Source organism: Canis aureus, chromosome 1, assembly GCF_053574225.1.
Source record: "Canis aureus isolate CA01 chromosome 1, VMU_Caureus_v.1.0, whole genome shotgun sequence".
Lineage (NCBI taxonomy): Eukaryota > Metazoa > Chordata > Mammalia > Carnivora > Canidae > Canis > Canis aureus.
The window spans coordinates 110,235,036-110,253,441 of NC_135611.1; the positions used below are offsets into that span (position 1 = coordinate 110,235,036).

General features: G+C 48.2%; 1 protein-coding gene across 11 annotated transcripts in view; it reads right to left on the reverse strand.

Moving 5' to 3' along the window:
- Positions 1–6,152, reverse strand: part of CCDC61 (coiled-coil domain containing 61) — a 32,181-nt gene extending 26,029 nt beyond the window's left edge. For 3 of the 11 annotated variants that reach the window (XR_013352177.1, XR_013352179.1, XM_077847945.1), the window contains exon 1: positions 5,529–5,698. Coding sequence is in view for 4 of the 11 variants with exons in the window: in XM_077847945.1 (XP_077704071.1) it covers positions 5,529–5,568 (40 nt within the window). In the remaining 7 variants the exon portion in view is untranslated. The other 8 variants (XM_077847971.1, XM_077847981.1, XM_077847994.1 and 5 more) reach the window with 8 other exon arrangements.
- Positions 6,153–18,406: the final 12,254 nt, after the last annotated feature.

An 18,406-nucleotide genomic window follows, 5' to 3' on the forward strand; every position in this document is an offset into this window, starting at 1 on the left:
ATTGTGGGTAGGTGTTGCTCTTTTAGCTAAGGTAGCTAGGGAAGGCCTCTTTGAGCAGCAGCCTGGAGGGGGGTAAGAAGGGTGAATATCTGGCGGAAGAGTGTCGAGGGAAAGGGAACAGCCAGGCAAGAGCTCTAAGGTGGGACATTCCTGGTTTGTTCTAAGAACAGTAAGGGGAACATGAGGGAGGGACAGAGATGAGATATACCGGGTCAGAGGATGCTCATGCAGGCTTTCACAAGCCCACAGGAGGACAACAGTGCTCATCTCCTTGGTGTAAAGATTAAATGAGTTAATCACATTAAAATCCTTGGACAAATTGAGCAATGCCTGACACACAGCAAGCACTCATATACATACTGGCATTATTATTATTACTTTGTTGTTGTGTCTTGAAAGACAACAGAAACAAGGCAAGCCCATTTTCTCCCCAGTGTACAGATGGAGAAACTGAGACTCAGCAGAGTCCTATGCTGCCCCAAAGACAGAGTTACCCAGGGCTGCCCTAACCCATATCATAGGGACCCTTCCAAAGCCTGGTCTCCTCTCCGCTACATGTTTTATTCCTCACACTTTCCCCAAGAAATCCTCGTAAAGGCTGATATCAGAAAATATAATATTGTAAAGCCAGAAAATGATGAGCCCTGAAACTCTAGGTCCCCTCCCCAGATAAATGAATAAGCCCATAACCCTCTGCAAGTAATTTCAGGGGCTCCCAGAATACCACCCTGAGGCCCATCCATACATCCCCTTTCTCCAAGGCTGAAGGACAACTCCCAAAGCCCCAGACATCCTGGCAGGTTCCTCTGTCTCTCAACCCAAGCTCTTAAGTTTATTTGGGGGAGGGGTCTCTCATGTTTGGAAGCCTGTTTGAAATTGAGACACCTTTTTCCCTTGAAAATCCACACTCTCACAATTAGGCACTCTCACATTCTCTGGAGGTTCAGGGGTGAGGTTAATAATCCCTGATCTATGTGCAAACAGCTATGCGGCTCAACATATCCCGCATCCCCTGGTCCTCAGTGCGGGGGCCTGGCAGCGCGGGCCCCGCCCCACCAGGCGTCCTAGACCCCGCCCTCCGACCCCGCCCCTCCGACTCGCGAGCCAATCAACAGTCGCGCCGTTCTGGTTACCACGGCGTTGGAGGTACCCGCAGACCGCCCGAGGAGCTTCACTGCCCAGTTCACCACCCCACTCGTGGTACCTAACTCCGGGGAGGAGACAGAGGAATAAAGGGGCCCGTCCCACCCCATCTCCAGCACCAACCCAGCCCTGCTCTTCTCCTTCCCCACTCCCCCACATTAGCTCCCCACTGGCATCCTGAGAATAGCAGCCCTTCACCATATCACAGGGCCTTTCTGTATCCAACCGCCCTGACGTCACTAGCCTCCACCTCAGTCCCCAGATACTAAGCCCCTGAATATTCTCCCCGAATTCCATTGTCCCCTTACACACCTGCCTCCCACACCTCCACACACTTCGCCCGCTCCCTTCCCCTCATCCCCTCTTCTCGCCTTCTGTCGTGAGTGTTCAACGACTGCTGACTGAATAAATCCCACAGCCCATCACTCATTCCCCAGAGGGCCTAGAGATTCTGGACTCTCCTCGCCTCCCCACTGCAGAACCTCCCTCCCTCCATATTCCAGCCTCACCCCTTCTACCACATTCCCGACACCAGCCCTCTCTACTCCCTTTCCCAAGTCCCTTACTGCCATTCATCTCTCCCAGATCGGGGGGCAGGGGACCACATTCCCCTTCTCCGTACACTAGCCCCCATGTTCCCCTGGGCTTTCCTCCATATTTTACCTGAATTTTGCTCCCTCCTATTATTCCTCCCGGATTCTGCCTGCATATTTGCCCAAATGGGGATCTACCTCATTTTCAGCCTGTCTCACATTATCCCCATATTTCACCTGGAGTCTGTTCCCTCCCAGATTCCATGTAAACCCCTTCCCTACATTTTCCACCTCTCTTCCCTGCAGAGGCTTTCCAGAACATCCCCTTTACTCCCCCCCAATTCTGAGATTCCCCAGGTCCCAAGCCCTTCCCTCCTTCACCCCTCACCCCCCGTCCTTCTACCTGCATCCTCCATCCTTGCTCTGTGACCAGTGGCCCATCCTGGTTGCTGGTCTCGTTCCAGTCCCCAGATTCTCCTAGCTCCTCTTCGTCTCAGCTTCCTGACCCTGCATTCAAGGCCCCGCCCTCGCCAACCCGTGACGTCAGCACTTCAACCTTGCGTGCGCTCTGCGTGCACACCCCAGCACCCCACTCTGGCCCACACACCTGACCCCATTTCTCTGCCTTGTGACATCATGGCTTCAGCACACACGCACGTACACGCACGCACATTGCACATACGCCCAAGCACACACAGCTTTCAGACTCCAGCCCTTTTCCGTCTCATCTTTCAATACGGTGAGTCCCCTCTCCGTTTCCATCTGGGTCCCTGGCTCTTCCTCCTCCCAAGAGCGCTCCTTGGATATTTTGGATTTCAAAGCCCTCGCCCTGGGGTGGGAGCCGAGAATCCTCCATGCTGGGCTTCCCCCAAAACAAATCCACATCACCAACTCTCATACGAGATATGGGTAAATCACCACCGCTGTCAACCCCCAACCCTGATGGCTATTTCACATTGTTTGCAGCACGCTGCCCAGGTGCCACCACCACATATTCCAGCCTGGCCAAGACCTAGCTGCATTCTCCTATGCAGTGTACCCCCAACCCGACATACACGCACTGGCGTGGCCTGAGTGACTCCTTGCCCCCATTCTAAGCTCACCTTCCTGCCATGTGAGTGAACTCCCCTCCCTTCACCTTGCACCTCCCCCCCAGAATATAGACCAAAGCCTTCCACACTGTTCCCCTGAAACACGTAACCACAAAAGCCCTTTAGGACTCTCCACAATCCACCCCTCCATAGTGCACACTGCAGCCCACCACCACCCTCTGGGGTATCCAAATCTCAGCCCCTATTCTCCCTCAAACACTTTTTTACTTAGATAAATAAGGACTATGTACACATATCAACCAGTGACTTGTCCTTAATTCTGTTCCCTGGTAGATGCCGTAACCATCCCCGATTTTAGAGGATGAAACAGGTTTGCCTAAAATCCTACAGTGAGGAGCTGTCACATTGGTCCCCCTACCCATTACCCAGCTACCCTTCCCCAATCATCTTCTGTTTTCTCCCATAACTTTCTGCTCCTTTCCCTCCATGCATCAATCCTTAGGTGTGGCCTCATACTTTAAACATGACACACACTGCAGGACAGGGACTCCTGGGTTTAGTTCCCGCTCCACCACTTACCAACAATGTGACCCGGGGCAAGGCACTTACCCTCTCTGGGCCTTTTCCCTTCAGTAAAGTGAGGATAATAAAAGCTCCCATCTCACATAGGATGATTGTGAGGATTAAATTAATACATGTAAGGAGCTTCAAACAGTGCCTGGCACTCGGTCAGCTGTTTACCATCTGTGCAACTAGCTGACAGCTAGTCGACAGACCAGAAGCCCAAGAGGGCAGAGCCATTTTGATCATTCTTGTATCTTCAGCATTCTGGCACAGATCGGGGACCACTTGTGAGTTTATGCTAGATGCCAGGAAACGGGGTTCTAGGCACAGGAGATATAGCTAAGGCCCTCTTCCTTTAGCTCACTCCTTTGTCAACAGGTCCCAGCTCCAATGTCCATTCCTGCAGGAAGCCCTCCCTGACTCCCGGGCTAGGTGAGGAGCTGTCTCAATCACCAGTGTCCTCAGCACTGCCTGGCAGAGGGCCAGCCACAGAAGGGGAATTTAATGATGAGAGCTCCAGTACAAGCTCTGAGCTGGTCTGTTTCTTCAAGTGAGGAGTGCAGACCTTCAGCATGAATACTGGTGCTTGATAAAAATGGAGGATCTTTGGCATGATCCCAGATCTACAGAAGCAGAACCCCTGTGGGTGGGCCCAGGAATCTGCATTTCCTACAAGCTCCCGGAGCACTGAGATCTGAGAGCTTCTGCCCTTGGATACCACAACCTGCCCAGTTTATTACTCCATCTTGACCCCACCACTCCAAGACTATCTCAGTTCAACAACACTGCCCTATACCGCCAGGAGTGCTCCTCCCACACCCCAGAAATGGTGGTGATGGTGGTTTAATACAAGTACCACTTTTTAAGCCTCTATGGGCACTTCTAGGCTCTGAATTCTATATTCTTATAGAACCAACACTCTAGTGGGGGGTGGGAGTCTAAGAAGCCAGTAGGTATAAACAAACACTAATATAGTGCTAAGTGTTACCGAAGAAAAACAAAACCAGGTGATGAGGGGGCTAGGGAGAAACAGGAGCTATTTTAGCTTGGGTGGTCTGTGAGGGTCTGTCTGTGGATTTGACATTTGAACAGAGATGTAAGGGAGGTGAGGGAGAAGCCACGTAGACATCTGGAGGGAATGTGATCCAGAGGGCAGCAAGGACTTTCCCCAGGCGGGAATGGATTTGCTATGTCTGAGGAATGAGAAGGCCAGAGTGGCTGAACCAGTGCAAACAAGAAAGAATGGCGCGAGTTGAGGGCAAAGTGGAGGGAAAGCTGGATCGGGTAGGTCACTGTGGGTTTGGCAAGGACTTGTACTATGTGAGGTGGGAGCCACGGGAGTGCCTGGACCAGGGAGCAACATGATCCGACTTCTCCTTTAATAGGAACCCCCAACTGTGGGATTCAGGGCAGAGGCAAGGAGCCCAGGGAGGAGGCCACTGCAAGAGACTAGAGGTAAAAGCAAGTGGTAGCATGAATCAAAGGAGTAGCAAGGGAGTTGGTGAAATTGGGCTGGATTCTGGAAGTGTTTTAAAGATAGACCCATGAGGGGCACCTGGGTGGCTCAGTGGTTGAGCATCTGCCTTCGGCTCAGGTCATAATCCCTATGCCCATGTCTCTGCCTCCCATGAATAAATAAATAAAATCTTTTTTAAAAGAAATAAAGATAGATCCATGAGATTTGCTGATTGGCAGATGGCACATGGGCAAGGGAAAGGAAGAGTCAAGGACAACTCGAAGGCTTTAGTCCCGAGTACCTGGAAGAATGCAACTGTCATCAGCAGCTTTGGGAGGCTGAAAGGGGGAAACTACAAGTTTGATTTGGGACAAGTTTTTAAAGCATGGATATCAGTTGGATTTCCAAGTAGAGAAGAGTCAGCCACTGGACACATGAGTCTGGAGTTCAGGGGAGAGATCCAGGCTGCAGACAGGCATTGTCATATAAAGAGCATGCAAGCCAAGAGACTGCACGAGGACAGCGGGTGAGCAGCACAGAGAGAGAAAAGATGAGTTCGTTCTAAGGATGATAAAGCTGAGGCACAGAGAGCCAAAGAATTTGCCCAAAGCTACCATGACGTTCAGTGGCAGGGCCAGCGCTTCAACTCAGGGAACCCAACTCCAGAGCCCAAAGTCTTAACCACCCGGACGGCTGTTGGGAAGTTTAAGAATAATTCCTACAAAACCTGGCACATAGTACGCCATGCATAAACGCTATGAGTGTCATATGCCTTCATACCTCGCTCAGGCACCCCTTCATTCGCGAAGTCCTCGCTCATCCTCCCCGTCGGTGCTGTCCCTAACCTGCCCTCCACCCAAACCAGTTTGCAACTCCTCTCACGGACCTCCGCTCCTCCACGCCGCGCTATACTAACCCTTCGCCTTAAAACCTCCCATTAAATCACAGGGCTCTACTTACTGGGGAATTTCTGTATTTTACCGCCTGCTGTCTCCTGCTTTACATGCTTTCCCCATTAAAGACCCTCCTGGGAAATACAAAACATCTCCCCCTCGCCGACTCAGATACTGCCCTCCTACTCACAAGCCCTCCTCAGAGCGCCTATCCGTGTTAAAGGTCACCCTCTCCTGATTCCTTACACTGCCGGGTCAGCTGTCCGCCGCAGCCCACCCTCCCCCAGGGCACCCCCTCCCCCCCCAGGACAGCCACCCCAGCCCGCGCACCCGCCACTCCCGCCGCCTCTCACCGTCTCCACAGGCACCCTTCCTCGCGAGCGGTTCAACTGCCGTAGCTCCAGCCCCGCCCCGGGATCCGGCCTTCTCGCTTCTGACTGGCCCTGGCTGGCTCGCAGCCTACTTCTGATTAGCCAAGACGGACGCCCGTCACTCCGTGTCCCGCCTCAGAGGAGGACCCGCCCCCCAAGACTTGCAATTGGCCCACTCGGACCAGAGATTCCTACATGGGCCCGGTCGTAGGTCCTTTCTCCAGTTATTACTGGCTAATGACCGCTGCCAGTCATACAAAGGGGGTTGTCCCTCGGAGGGGGAGGAAATCCTGGAAGTAGCCCCTTGACCCCGCCCATCACCCCCTGCAGAGGCCTAGGACCCGCCCACGCGGAGGAGCGGGCTGGAGGAGAGTCCGGAGCGCATGCGCACAGGAAGGTCTCGGCCACCGCGGGTCCGGAAGCTGCAGGGAAGTTCTCAGCGTAAAGATGGGCTGAGATTTATCGTTGCTGGGTGCGTTCCTGAAGGTGCTGAAGCGCCTTTGCAGGCCCTGACTTATTTTAACTTAACAACAACCCTGCGGTGTAGGGGCTGCTATGATCGCCACTTGACTATTAAGAAAACAATCTCAGAGAGGTACAGCCACTGCCCGGGGATCGCACAGCCTGGAAACGTATTCCTATTTTGAGCCAATGAATCATCAACAGGGTTGATAGAGCTTATAGAATTTGGTGGAGGAGTAAGGAAGGGGGGAGCGTTCCTTAAGAAAAGAAATACAGAAAAAAAAAGAAAAGAAAGAAAAAAAAGAAAAGAAAAAAAGAAAAGAAAGAAAAGAAAAGAAAAAAGAAAGAAAAAAAAAGAAAAGAAAAAAAAGAAAAGAAAAGAAAAGAAGAGAAATACAGGGGGATCCCTGGGTGGCTCAGCGGTTTAGCGCCTGCCTTTGGCACAGAGCGTGATCCTGGGGAATCGAGTCCCACATTGGGCTCCCTGCATGGAGCCTGCTTCTCCCTCTGCCTGTATCTCTGCCTCTCTCTCTCTCTGTCTCTCATGAATAAATGAAATCGTAAAAAAAAAAAAAATACGAAAGCACTAACACAAAATTGGGTATGAACGTGAACATTTGGAATATGAAATAATAACAAATTACATATTTTTTTTCAAATTACATATTTTTAAAAGAGCTGACAAATACCACGAACATTTGCAAAATCCCAAAAGATAACGTAATGTTTTCATTAATTTACTGCCTGACACACCTCTGTGGTAGTCGCCTACTTTTTTGGCTGCATATGTTTATTTCATCATATACTAATCTGCAGGGAGAAAAGTGAATTGTCTTTCCTCCAGTATGCTTGATGGAACTTTTTTTTTTTTTTTTGTCGTTATCATTTAGAAAAGTTTCAGCTTCACAAATCGGTGTTGGTGATGTCATCAAAATCCTTATGGATATCTGTGAAAACTTTCACAAAGTTTAAGTCACATTAGGTATGTTTTGGAAAATATTTTCATGGAGTAACTTCTGGCTCAGTCCTTTTAAGTGTTTTTTATGTTTGCTTTGTTTTTGTTGTTGTTTAATTCATGAGAGACGGAGAGAGAGAGGCAGAGACATAGGCAGAGGGAGAAGTAGGCTCCCTATAGGGAACCCAATGCAGGACTAGATCCCAGGACCCCAGGATCATAACCTGAGCCAAAGGCAGACACTTAACCACTGAGCCACCCAGGTGCTCCTGGCTCAGTCCTTTTACTTACTGACTCACCTCCATTGCACAGGCCACTAAAGCATATAGTCATGCCACAATAGACTGTGGGCCTTTTAGCTAGTGAGTTAGCACCTCCGACAATAGGAACATTCTTGGAAGATGTTCTGAAACCAGGACTGCTAGTTAGGTAATTTAAGTATATCTGAAAGAGGCTCTAAACCACATCACCATATCCCACGAAACCCAACCTAAATGTATCCTCAACTCACCTTTCTCTCCAGCTAGATCCCTCAAATGCCCGAAGCTACTGCAGCACCACCCACAGTAAAGAGAAGTGTAACAGGGGAAAGTAGAATTGGAAAAAGACAGTAGTCTTAACCAATTGCATTTAAATATCTTCCTTTGGCCAATGTTATGAAAATGGCAGAGCTTAGGAACACATTGAAGGATCTTTGAAAATCAGAGCCCTGAAGCTGGCATGAGCTTGATTATAAACCCATCCTGAACATCATGCTCTTGAGTGTCCACTGTATGCCAGAGGCTAATGCCAAGAATCCTGCCCTGAAGCTTAAGGGCCAGTCCTGCCATTGTCACCAACTGGTTGTGGGGTCCCCTGGCCTCTCTAGATACGAGTTTTCTCACTTCTAAATTGAGTGTTGCTAAAAAGACTAACATTTAGGCCCAGATATAAAGTTCACAAAACAGGCCAGTTAGGAACTCGGGCTTTGCAGTCCAAGAGGTCAGGATTAGAATCTAAGACATATGAGGAAGTTAGGGGAAGGAATCCCAAAGCATCCTCTCACCAGCGTGGAAACTCCCATAAGTCATGCCCCTTCCTTGAACTTTGCTTTCTCCATCCATAAATGGAGTTCAATTCATTCCTTCATTCATCAAGCACTTACTGAGCACTTGCTATGCTCTAGGCACTTTTCTGGGTGCTGGGGGTAGGTACATCAGTGAATAAAGAGAAAAAACCCATACCTAGTAGAAGGGAGACAAAGATTTAAATATAAATAAACAAATGTATGTTGTCAGATTTGTGGTAAATGCCATGGAGAAAACAAAGCAGAGTAAAGAGAACAGAGTGGTCAGAGGTGCCTCAGAGGAGGTGACTTAGGAAAGAGACCTGAAGAAAATGAAGAAACCAGCTTTCCGGATACAGAGGTAGAACATTCCAGGAAAAGCAAACAATGAGTGCAAAAGCCCAGAGGTGGGAGCCTGCCTGATGCATTTATTTATTTATTCTTAAAGATTTTTTCTTGTTTATTTGAGAGAGCACAAGCAGGGAGAGGAAGAAGCAAGCTCCCTGCTGAGCAGGGAGCCCAACTGGGGCTTGGTCCTAGGACCCTGAGATCATGACTGGAGCTGAAGCCTGACACTTAACAAACTGAGTCACCCAGGCACCCCTGCCTGATGCATTTATTTTTTTAAAGATTTTATTTATTTATCCATGAGAGACACACAGAAAGAGGTAGAGGGAGAAGCAAGCTTCCCGCAGGGAGCCCAATGCAGAACTCAATCCCAGGACCCCAGGATCATGCCCTGAGCCAAAGGCAGATGCTCAACCACTGAGCCACCCAGGTGTCCTCCCTGATGCATTTAAAGAACAGTAAGGAGGAGCATATGGCTCTTGATCTCGGGGTCATGAGTTCGAGCCCCATGTTGGGGTTAGCATTTACTTAAAAAACAAAAATCAAAGAGGAGGCCAATACTGAGTGAGTGGGAGTATGGAAGAAGACACCTGAAGGGAAACAAGAAGCCAAGTCATGTAAGGTATTGTAAGCCATTGTGAGGTCTCTGGGTTTTGCTCTAAAGTGAGATGGGACCCACTGAAGTGGAGGGCAACCCAGATACAATTTTACTCATGTCGTAAGTGGTGATGCTGGCAGTTGTGTTAAGAATAGGCTGTTAAGGGATGCCGGGTGGCATAGGCGGTTGCGCATCCGACTCTTGGTTTTGGCTCAGGTCGTGATCTCATGGGCGGTGAAACTGAGCCCCACGTCACTCCACCTCAACCCATGTCTGGCTCTGCTCTTAGGAGTCTGCTTCAGTTTCTCTCCCCCTCTGCCCCTCCTCTCTCTCTCTCTCTCTCAAGTAAATCAATAAATATTCTTTTAAAAAAGAGAGAAGGCTATTAAAATAATTCAAATGAAATAAAATGATGCAACCTGTGGAAAATACATTGGCAGTTCCTGAAAAAGTTCAACATACAGTTGCCATATCACCCAGCAGTTCCACTCCTAGGTATTTACCTAAAAGTATTGAACACTGGGCAGCCCGGGTGGCTCAGCAGTTTAGCGCGGCCTTCAGCCCAGGGCCTGATCCTGGAGACCCAGGATAGAGTCCCATGTCAGGCTCCCTGCATGGAGCCTGCTTCTCCCTCTGCCTATGTCTGTCTCTCTCTCTCCGTCTCTCATGAATAAATAAATAAAATATTTTTAAAAATTTAAAAAATTAAAAAAAATAGAAGTATTAAACACTGATGCTCAAACAAATATTTGTTCATGAATATTCACAGCAGTACCATTCGTAATGGTGGCCAACAGCCAAAAGGTGGGAACAACTCAAATGTCTATGTATAGATGAACAAGGTATGGTATATCCATGCAACGGAATATTATTCAGCCATAAAAAGGAATGGACTGCTGGTCCATGCTACAACGTGGACCAACCTGGAAAATATGCTGAATGAAAAAAGCCAAACGCAAAGGTCACACATTGCATGAGTCTATTCACATGAAATTCCAGAGTAGGCAAATCTGTAGAGAAATAAAAGCAGATTAGTGGTGCCAGGGACTCGGGGTGGGGGTAGGGGTGGGAATGGGGGAGTCACTGGTTAATGGGTGTGAGGTCTCCTTTGGGGATGATGAAAGTATTTTGGAACTAAATGGAGATAATGCTTTCACAACACTGCGAATGCTAGATGCCTCTGGCTCATACCCTTTAAAATGGTTAATAGTTTAAGCAAAAGATTCAGAAAGTAATTCAAATGAGAGATGATGGTGGCTTTTATGAGGGTGGTAGCAGTGGAGGTGGTGAGACGTGGTTAGGATCTGCACATGTTCTGAAGGTCGGGTTGACAGTATTCGCTGATGGATTGGGTGTCGGGAGGGAGATAAAGAAACGAGTCAAAATGATTGCAAGGCTTTTTGATCTGAGGAGCTGCTAAGATGAAGTTTCCATTTATTGAGATTATATGAATAGCAGGTGGGGGCAGGGAGAAGTAGGGATCAGGAGTTTGGTTTTGGACATGATGGGATACCTAACAGACTTCCAAACCTTGGTAGGCTTGTTGAGAGGCTGAGTGAATATATGAGTCTGAATGAACAAGGAAAAGAGAAGACCAAGTGCCGAGCCCCGGTGTTTTTTTTTTTTTTTTTTTTTTTTTTTTTGTTTTTTATTTATGATAGTTACAGAGAGAGAGAGAGGGAGGCAGAGACACAGGCAGAGGGAGAAGCAGGCTCCATGCACCGGGAGCCCGATGTGGGATTCGATCCCGGGTCTCCGGGATCACGCCCTGGGCCAAAGGCAGGCGCCAAACCGCTGCGCCACCCAGGGATCCCTGTTTTGTTTTGTTTTTTATGAGAGAGAGAGAGAGAGAGACTCAGAGACACAGGCAGAGGGAGAAGCAGGCTCCATGCAGGGAGCCCAATGTGGGACTCGATCCTGGAACTCCACGATTACACCCTGGGCCAAAGGCAGACACTCAACCCCTAAGCCACCCAGGCTTCCCAACCCCAGTGTTTAAAGACAGGTCGCCTGGGTGGCTCAGTAGGTTAAGCCTCTACCTCTTGATTTTGGCTCAGGTCATGACCTCAGAGTCGTGAGATCGAGCCCCACATGGGGCTCTACAGTGGGTGTGGAGCCTGCTTAGCATTCTCCCTCTCTCCTCTCTCCCTCTTCCTCTCCCCCCACCTCTAAGAAATGACAGAGAAGAAGCAGCCACTGAGATTAGAGGGAAATCATGAGTGTGGTGAGTCTTGGGAGCCAAAGGAAGAAAATAAACCTAGGAAGAAGGTGTGACTATCGGTGAGAGGGCTCAAGTGGCATGAAGGCAGGTCACTGGACTGTTGGATTGAGCCACGTGGAGATCACCAGTAACCTTAAGAGTTGATTTGGCCAAGTGGTGAAGCCAAACCCTGGTTGGGGTGATTCAAGAAAGACTGAAGAAAGGAACAGGAGACATTAGTACAGATATCTTTTTTAAAGGGTTTTCCCATAAAACTGTAAAGAGCAGCAGAACATGGAGCTGTAGCTAGATGATGTTAATACACCATATTTACATTAAAGCATGTTTTATGCCCATTAGAATGATCCAGAAGAGAGGACAGTGGATGGAGCAGGAGAGAGAGGGGGAGAATTGCTTGATTTAGGTCCCTAATAGATGAGAGAGGATGAGATCTAGTGCACGCTAGGAGTGTTTCTATAGTTAACAGGAGGAAAGGCAGAGAATAGGGTCCCAGGTGCAGGTAGGAAGTAGATGCTCTGGGAACCTTCCGATGGATTCTCTTCTCTCTGAGAGATTGGTGCAGGGCCAAGGGTGAGAACAAGGAGTGGGGCAGGGCTAGAGGTTCAAGGAGGAGGAGAAGGTGTATAGTGTTCCAGGAGTGTGGGAGAGTAAATGGACATGAGGAAGTCTTCCAGGAGGTCCTCAGGAAGTGATCACTGTAGCGTGTGCTTTGTCCAGCCATCTCTGTCTGGACAAGGCACAAGGTAGGCGGAGAGATCAATGAGAATTGCCCACCAGTCTCATTCACATAAAAGCTGGAAACAGGACCCGGTGCCCAGTGAGTGCTAGAAAGGAGGACAACTCCTTTGGCTAGAAGCACTTTGATTTGGAAAATAGAGGACCTAAGAAAAGGATAGGGACCAGGGTCTTGTCCAATCCTACCCATTTACAGATGGGAAAACAGAGGCCCAGGCCCAGAGTCCCTTCCAGGTCTCCCACACCTTAATATGATTTTTTAAAAATATGAAGTGCTATAGTCATTATGCTTATAAAATGTCCCAATAGATAAACCCATTATCAGATTTGCTGAGGCCATCAGCAAACACACCCCAAGTCCCCCTAGTTTGTCCTGTCTGGTTATTACAGCTGATGAATATAGAGCAGTCGTTAAGCCATAGGTGGTTTCTTGTATGTCCCAGTAAGAGGCAATGAGGTGGTTAATGAACCTGTCTGCCTGGGTTTGAATCCCAGCTCTGCTTCCTATAGTCTACTTCTCCATGCCTTAGTTTTCTGACCTGTAAAATGGGGATGAAAACAGCAGATATGCCTCATAGTGTTTTTATGAGGAATGAATAGGTTAATACATGTAAAGCACCTATCGCAGCACCTGCCATAGGAGGAAACACAAAATATCCATGGCCATTATCTTATCACTGCATCCTCTTTGTTAAGAGGAGTACCTCTAGGAGAAAGGTACTATTATGATCCCTTTTTTACTGTGACAGGAACTAAAGTATTAAAGTGTTAGTATTCAAAGCCTTACACACACACACACACACACACACACACACACAGCTGCATGTGTTTGTAGTAATTCTGGGTGGGAATGAAGATATAAAGAAGCCCAGAGAAGCTAAACTGATCTCCATAAACACATAAAGCAGTATTTTCACATCTACTAGATTGGCCAAAATTAGGTGGTCTAAGAACACCAAGTTCTGGAGAAGTACATGAAAGAACAGGTCATCTGGCATCGATGGCAGGAGTATAAATAGGTGCATCCTTGCTGGAGAGCAATCTGGAATACTTTGAGAAATTAAATATGAAGATGCCGGACAACCCAATTTCTCCACTCACCAACAGGCCTGTACATGGGGTACGTATAAGGATGCAAATTGAGTGCAGTTTAGAAGCAAAGAATTGGAGGGAATTTGATGTCCATTATTAGAGCTTGAGAAGCATAATGTGGACTATATGGTGGGATACCCCACAGACATATAGAAGACAGAGAAGCAAACGTCAGTGCAGTGCTTAGTAAATGTCTAGTGCTAAATGCTTTAAGATGCCAGCTGGCAATGATCCTATGAGAAAAGTGCCATTTTTATTTTATTTATTAACTTTTTTAGATGGAAGGAGAGGAAGAGAGAGAATATTAAGCAGGCTCCACACCCACTGCCTGAGTCCAATGTGGGGCTGGATCTCACAACCCTGAGATCACGATCTGAGCTAAAATCAAGAATTGGATGCCTAACTGACTGAACTGCCCAGGTGCCCCAAAAATGCCATTATTTGACAACCTCCCATTCTACACAGAAAAATAAAGACCAGAGAGGTTAAGAGACTTGCCTGAAGGCATTCAGCTGGTGAGTAGCCTCTTAAAATAGTCTTGAGACTCACTCATCAGGGGCACCTGGGTGACTCAGTGGGTTAAGCATCTGCTTTCAGCTTGGGTCATGATCCCAGGGTCCTGGGGTTGAGCCCCACGTCAGGCTCCCTGCTCAAGTGGGGAGTCTGCTTCTCCCTCTGCCTCTGCTGTTCCTCTTACTTGTGCTCTCTCTTTCTCTCTCTCTCTCTCTCAAATAAATAAATAAAATCTTAAAAAAAAAAAAAAGACTCGCTCCTCATAAGCTAGAAATAAGCACAGCCACACAGAGAGCTCTCAAAAAGCACAATGAAAGGAAGATAATGAGGTTTGTGGCCCAATGACATTGTTGCAAATTTAAAGCACACACAAAGAAACTAACTGTAAGGATACACATAAATCTTAATAAAAGAAGAAGGATGGAGGCCAAAAATTAAGCACGCTAGAGTGGATGCCTATGGGGGGAGCAGATGAAAGGGGGAATTTTCTAAAATTAAATTCAACCAAAGATGATTGCATTGAATCAACTCAAGTGGATCATACCATGCACTGTGGTTCCAAGGTAGGGAAGCATCGAGACCACTGGGGAAGGAGGAGATGAGGGGCGGGGGGGCATGTACCCTGGAGAAATTTGGTCAAAGAGAGGCCAATGAGAAAGAAAGGCAGTACGGTGAAGTTGTTAAGAGGGTAATCCTGCAACCAGGCTGCCAGGGTTCAAATCTCAACTTAACCCCAAAAGACTTGACTTCCCTGTGCCTTGTTTCCTGTACTTTCTCTTTTTTTTTATGCCCAACTTGGGGTTTGAACTCACGACCCCCAGATTAAGAGTCACATGTTCTAGCTACTGAGGCAGCCAGGCATCCACCCTCCCTAATATTTGTAAAGCCACACCCTCGAGAGAGATACATAAAAAGCCCCTTCTTCCCCCACAAACCTAAAGCAAGAAATCTATATTGCTCCTCGATATTCTTACGGAAATCCCATTTTTCTTTCTCTTGGATGCAGCACAGCGTATGATCTGACTTGCCTTTTAAAAGGCTGGCTCTGGCTGCTGTGGAAAAGGGGCAAGAGTGGAAGCAGGGAGCCCAAGGGGAGGCTCCTGGGAGAGAAGAGAGTCCAGTGGGGAGCCACCGGGGGTGGCGTGGACAGATGTGGCAGGGGAGAGGGGGTCAGACTATAGAATCTAAGGGTGCAGCGGAAAAGGTTTGCTGATGGATTGGATGTAGGTGTGAGAGAAAGAGGGGGTGTCAAGGGCGAATGCAAGGTTTTTGGCCTAAGCCACAGAGAGAGTTTGGAATTTATCCCGGAGGCAGTCGGAAGTCATAGGAAGATGTTGAGGCTGGGAGGGGGGAGGGGACTGGGTCAGATGCCATAATCACCAAGGAGGCAGCCAGGACCGGGAACACAGGCCTGGGAGACAGGCCACGAGGATGGATTCTAGCCCTGGCTCAGCCCCCAACTCACTGTGGGCTCCTGGGCAGGATAAAACTGTTCTCTGGACCTCCATTTCTCCATCCTACAAAGAGCCTGGTAGGAATAAAAGACCCCAAAAGGCCCCCTCAGGGCAAGTATTTTTGGTCCAAGCTACTCTGACTCAAATAGTCTCAGAATCAGATAAATACACAATCATTATTCAAGGACGAACCTCTTCTTTTTAATCCTCCTCCTCGAAGCCTCATTGTACAGGACACAGAATTTCTCTGGCCCAGGAAGGAGGGGCATAGTATCAGTGACAATGACAGGCAATGTTTGTGGAGCACACATTCTGTGCCAAGGGCCGTCCATGCTCTATCACACTGAGACCAGACAGAAGCCCTGAGAGGTGGGTGCTTTATTATCAGCCCCACTTGTAAATAGGGAAACTGAGGCTCTGAAGAGGTGGGATGATTTGCCCAAAGCCACATAGGAGCACCAGGACTCCAGTGATGTTTCCCCACCTGCACTGCTACCTATCACCCTGGTCTAACCAGCCATCAGCTCTCCTCACCTGGATGGTCACAATCACCTTCTCCCTGGGCTTCTTACTTCTACCCCCAACCCCCCACACCATGTTTTTCATACATGACAGAGGATCTGCGATAAAGCCTATGTCAACTCAGGTCGTTCCTCTGCTCAAAACTCTCCCACAGTTGTCATTTCACTCTGAGTCAAAGCTAAGCCTTTTACAGTGGCCCTCGAGGCCCCACGCGGTCTGCTCCCTGCCTAACTGGCCTCATTCCTCATGCTCTCCCCTCCCCCACTCTGCTCTAGCTTCCATGGGCTTCTTTTTCTTCCTCCAACATGCCAGGTGCATTCCTGCCTCAGGGCCTTTGCACCTGCTCTTCTCTCTGCCTGGACTGTTCTTCCCCCAGAGACCCATATGGCCCACTCCCTCACCTCCTCCTCCTTCAGGTCTCTGCTCAAATGCCACCTCCTCTATGAGGCCTCCCCTGTCCATTATATTTAAACCCAAAGCCTTATTCTCACCCCTTTGGACTCTGATATCTCATCCGCCTTCCCTGAAGTATTTTTCTCCACAGTGCTTATCATCTAACATACTATATATATGTTTTACTTCTTTGGCATGTTTATTGTCTATTTCCCTAGAATGTGAGCTCATGAGGTCAGGAATTTGCTTCTATTTTGTCCACTGCTATATCTCTAGTGCCTAGAACAATGCCCAACATACAGCACTTGCTTGATAAATATTTTTGTCGAATGGATGGGTAAGGATCTGTCTTCAAGGCTGTTGTTTGTAACCACCATACATTGTGTTCAAAACACTGTGTTGACTCTTCATGTGTTGGCTTCTGATCACATCTCTCTATCTCTCCTGCCCCTGCTAGGGTCTGGGCAAAGAGCCCCTCCTCCCTGGAGTCTGATCTGGCTCCGTCCCAGCCCCTAGACTGGCCCCTTCCCCTCCATCACCTGTTTGATACCTATGTCACTCCCCTGTGTAAAACTCTACAACGACTCCATGTACCTTGTAAGAGCCATGTTTTTCTTTCTTTTCTTTTCTTTTTTTTTTTCTTTTTAAGATTTTTATTTATTTATTCACGAGAGACCCAGAGAGAGGCAGAGAGAGAGAAGCAGGCTCCCTGTGGGGAGCCCGATGCAGGACCGCTCCCAAGACCCCAGGATCATGACCTGAGCCAACGACAGACGCTAGACCACTGAACCACCCAGGCGCCCCCACACTGGGGTTTTTTCATACTGTTGGTCACAACTGGTTAGGAGACTGTGAAACCAACCAACATTTTTCAGTAGAAAAGAACAGATCGGAGTCTGTGCATGTAATGTAGACATAGTATAGACAAAGATATAGGTGAAGTATGATTTCATGAAACTTGTTTTAGTGTTGTATGCATTAGATCATGATATAATATCTCTTACGGTGGGTCAAAACAGTTCACAAAATCCTGCACGTCCATAGTCCTGTCTCCTAAATCTCATCCACAGACTGGATGGATAGTATTAATATCAGCTCAGATTTCTCCCCTCGCTGGCTGGGACCCAGGCCAAGTGGTTTCACCTGCTTTGGTTCTTGGACTCCTTGCCACACTCCCTCAAGCACTGTTATGATTCCCAGTTGACAGATGATGAGATGAGGCTCAGATTGGAGAAAGCCCATGACTGAGGTCACAGGGCTGGGAAGAAGAGCCAACCTGCCTCCCCAGACTACCCACTTGCTGGCTTGCCCTGCCCCTCTCAATCTGCTCCCCATCTACACAGAGCGCTCAAGTTTGCCAGCCCATCCTCAGCCCCCCAGGTGCAAGGGGCCTCACAGATCCTCTGACACCTCAGCCGGTTGTACCATTTGAATTCCCATTTTGCAGGCTGGAAAACAGAAGCTAGCAAGCATTTCCAGAGATCCACCATTCTATCACCCTTCTCCAAATGCCTTTAAGTAGTAGGAGAGAGAGAAATGGCTAAGGCCACATCTTTGATGGCCTGGGTTCAAATCTCATGCTTCAAAACTGTGTGATCTCAGACAGCATCTCTGGGCCTCAGTTTCCTCTTCTGCAAAATGGGAATAATAATAGTACTTACCCATAAGGCCATGCTTAAGACTGAAATAAGTTGGAATACATGCAGAGTTCTTAGATCAGCAACCACACCCATTTGTTGAGAATCATCCCAACAGCCCTATGTAATTAAATTACTATGTGTGCCCCAACATTGTTGCAGAGACGCAGAGGCCCTTGCCTGAGTTCATCCAGCTAGAAAATGGGAGAGTGAGAATTTGGATGCAGATCGGGCTGGCCTTTTAGCCACTGAGTCACAGTAGCCCTTGGGGTATTAGTATTGACAGCAACAGCAGGAACATTTTCCAAATTAAGAAACATGAGACTCAGAGAGGGTAAGGACAGGCCCAAGTCACACAGCATGTGCATGTCAGAGCCAAGATTCAAACCCTCAAAGTCTTGTGTGTGTCCAGGAGCAGG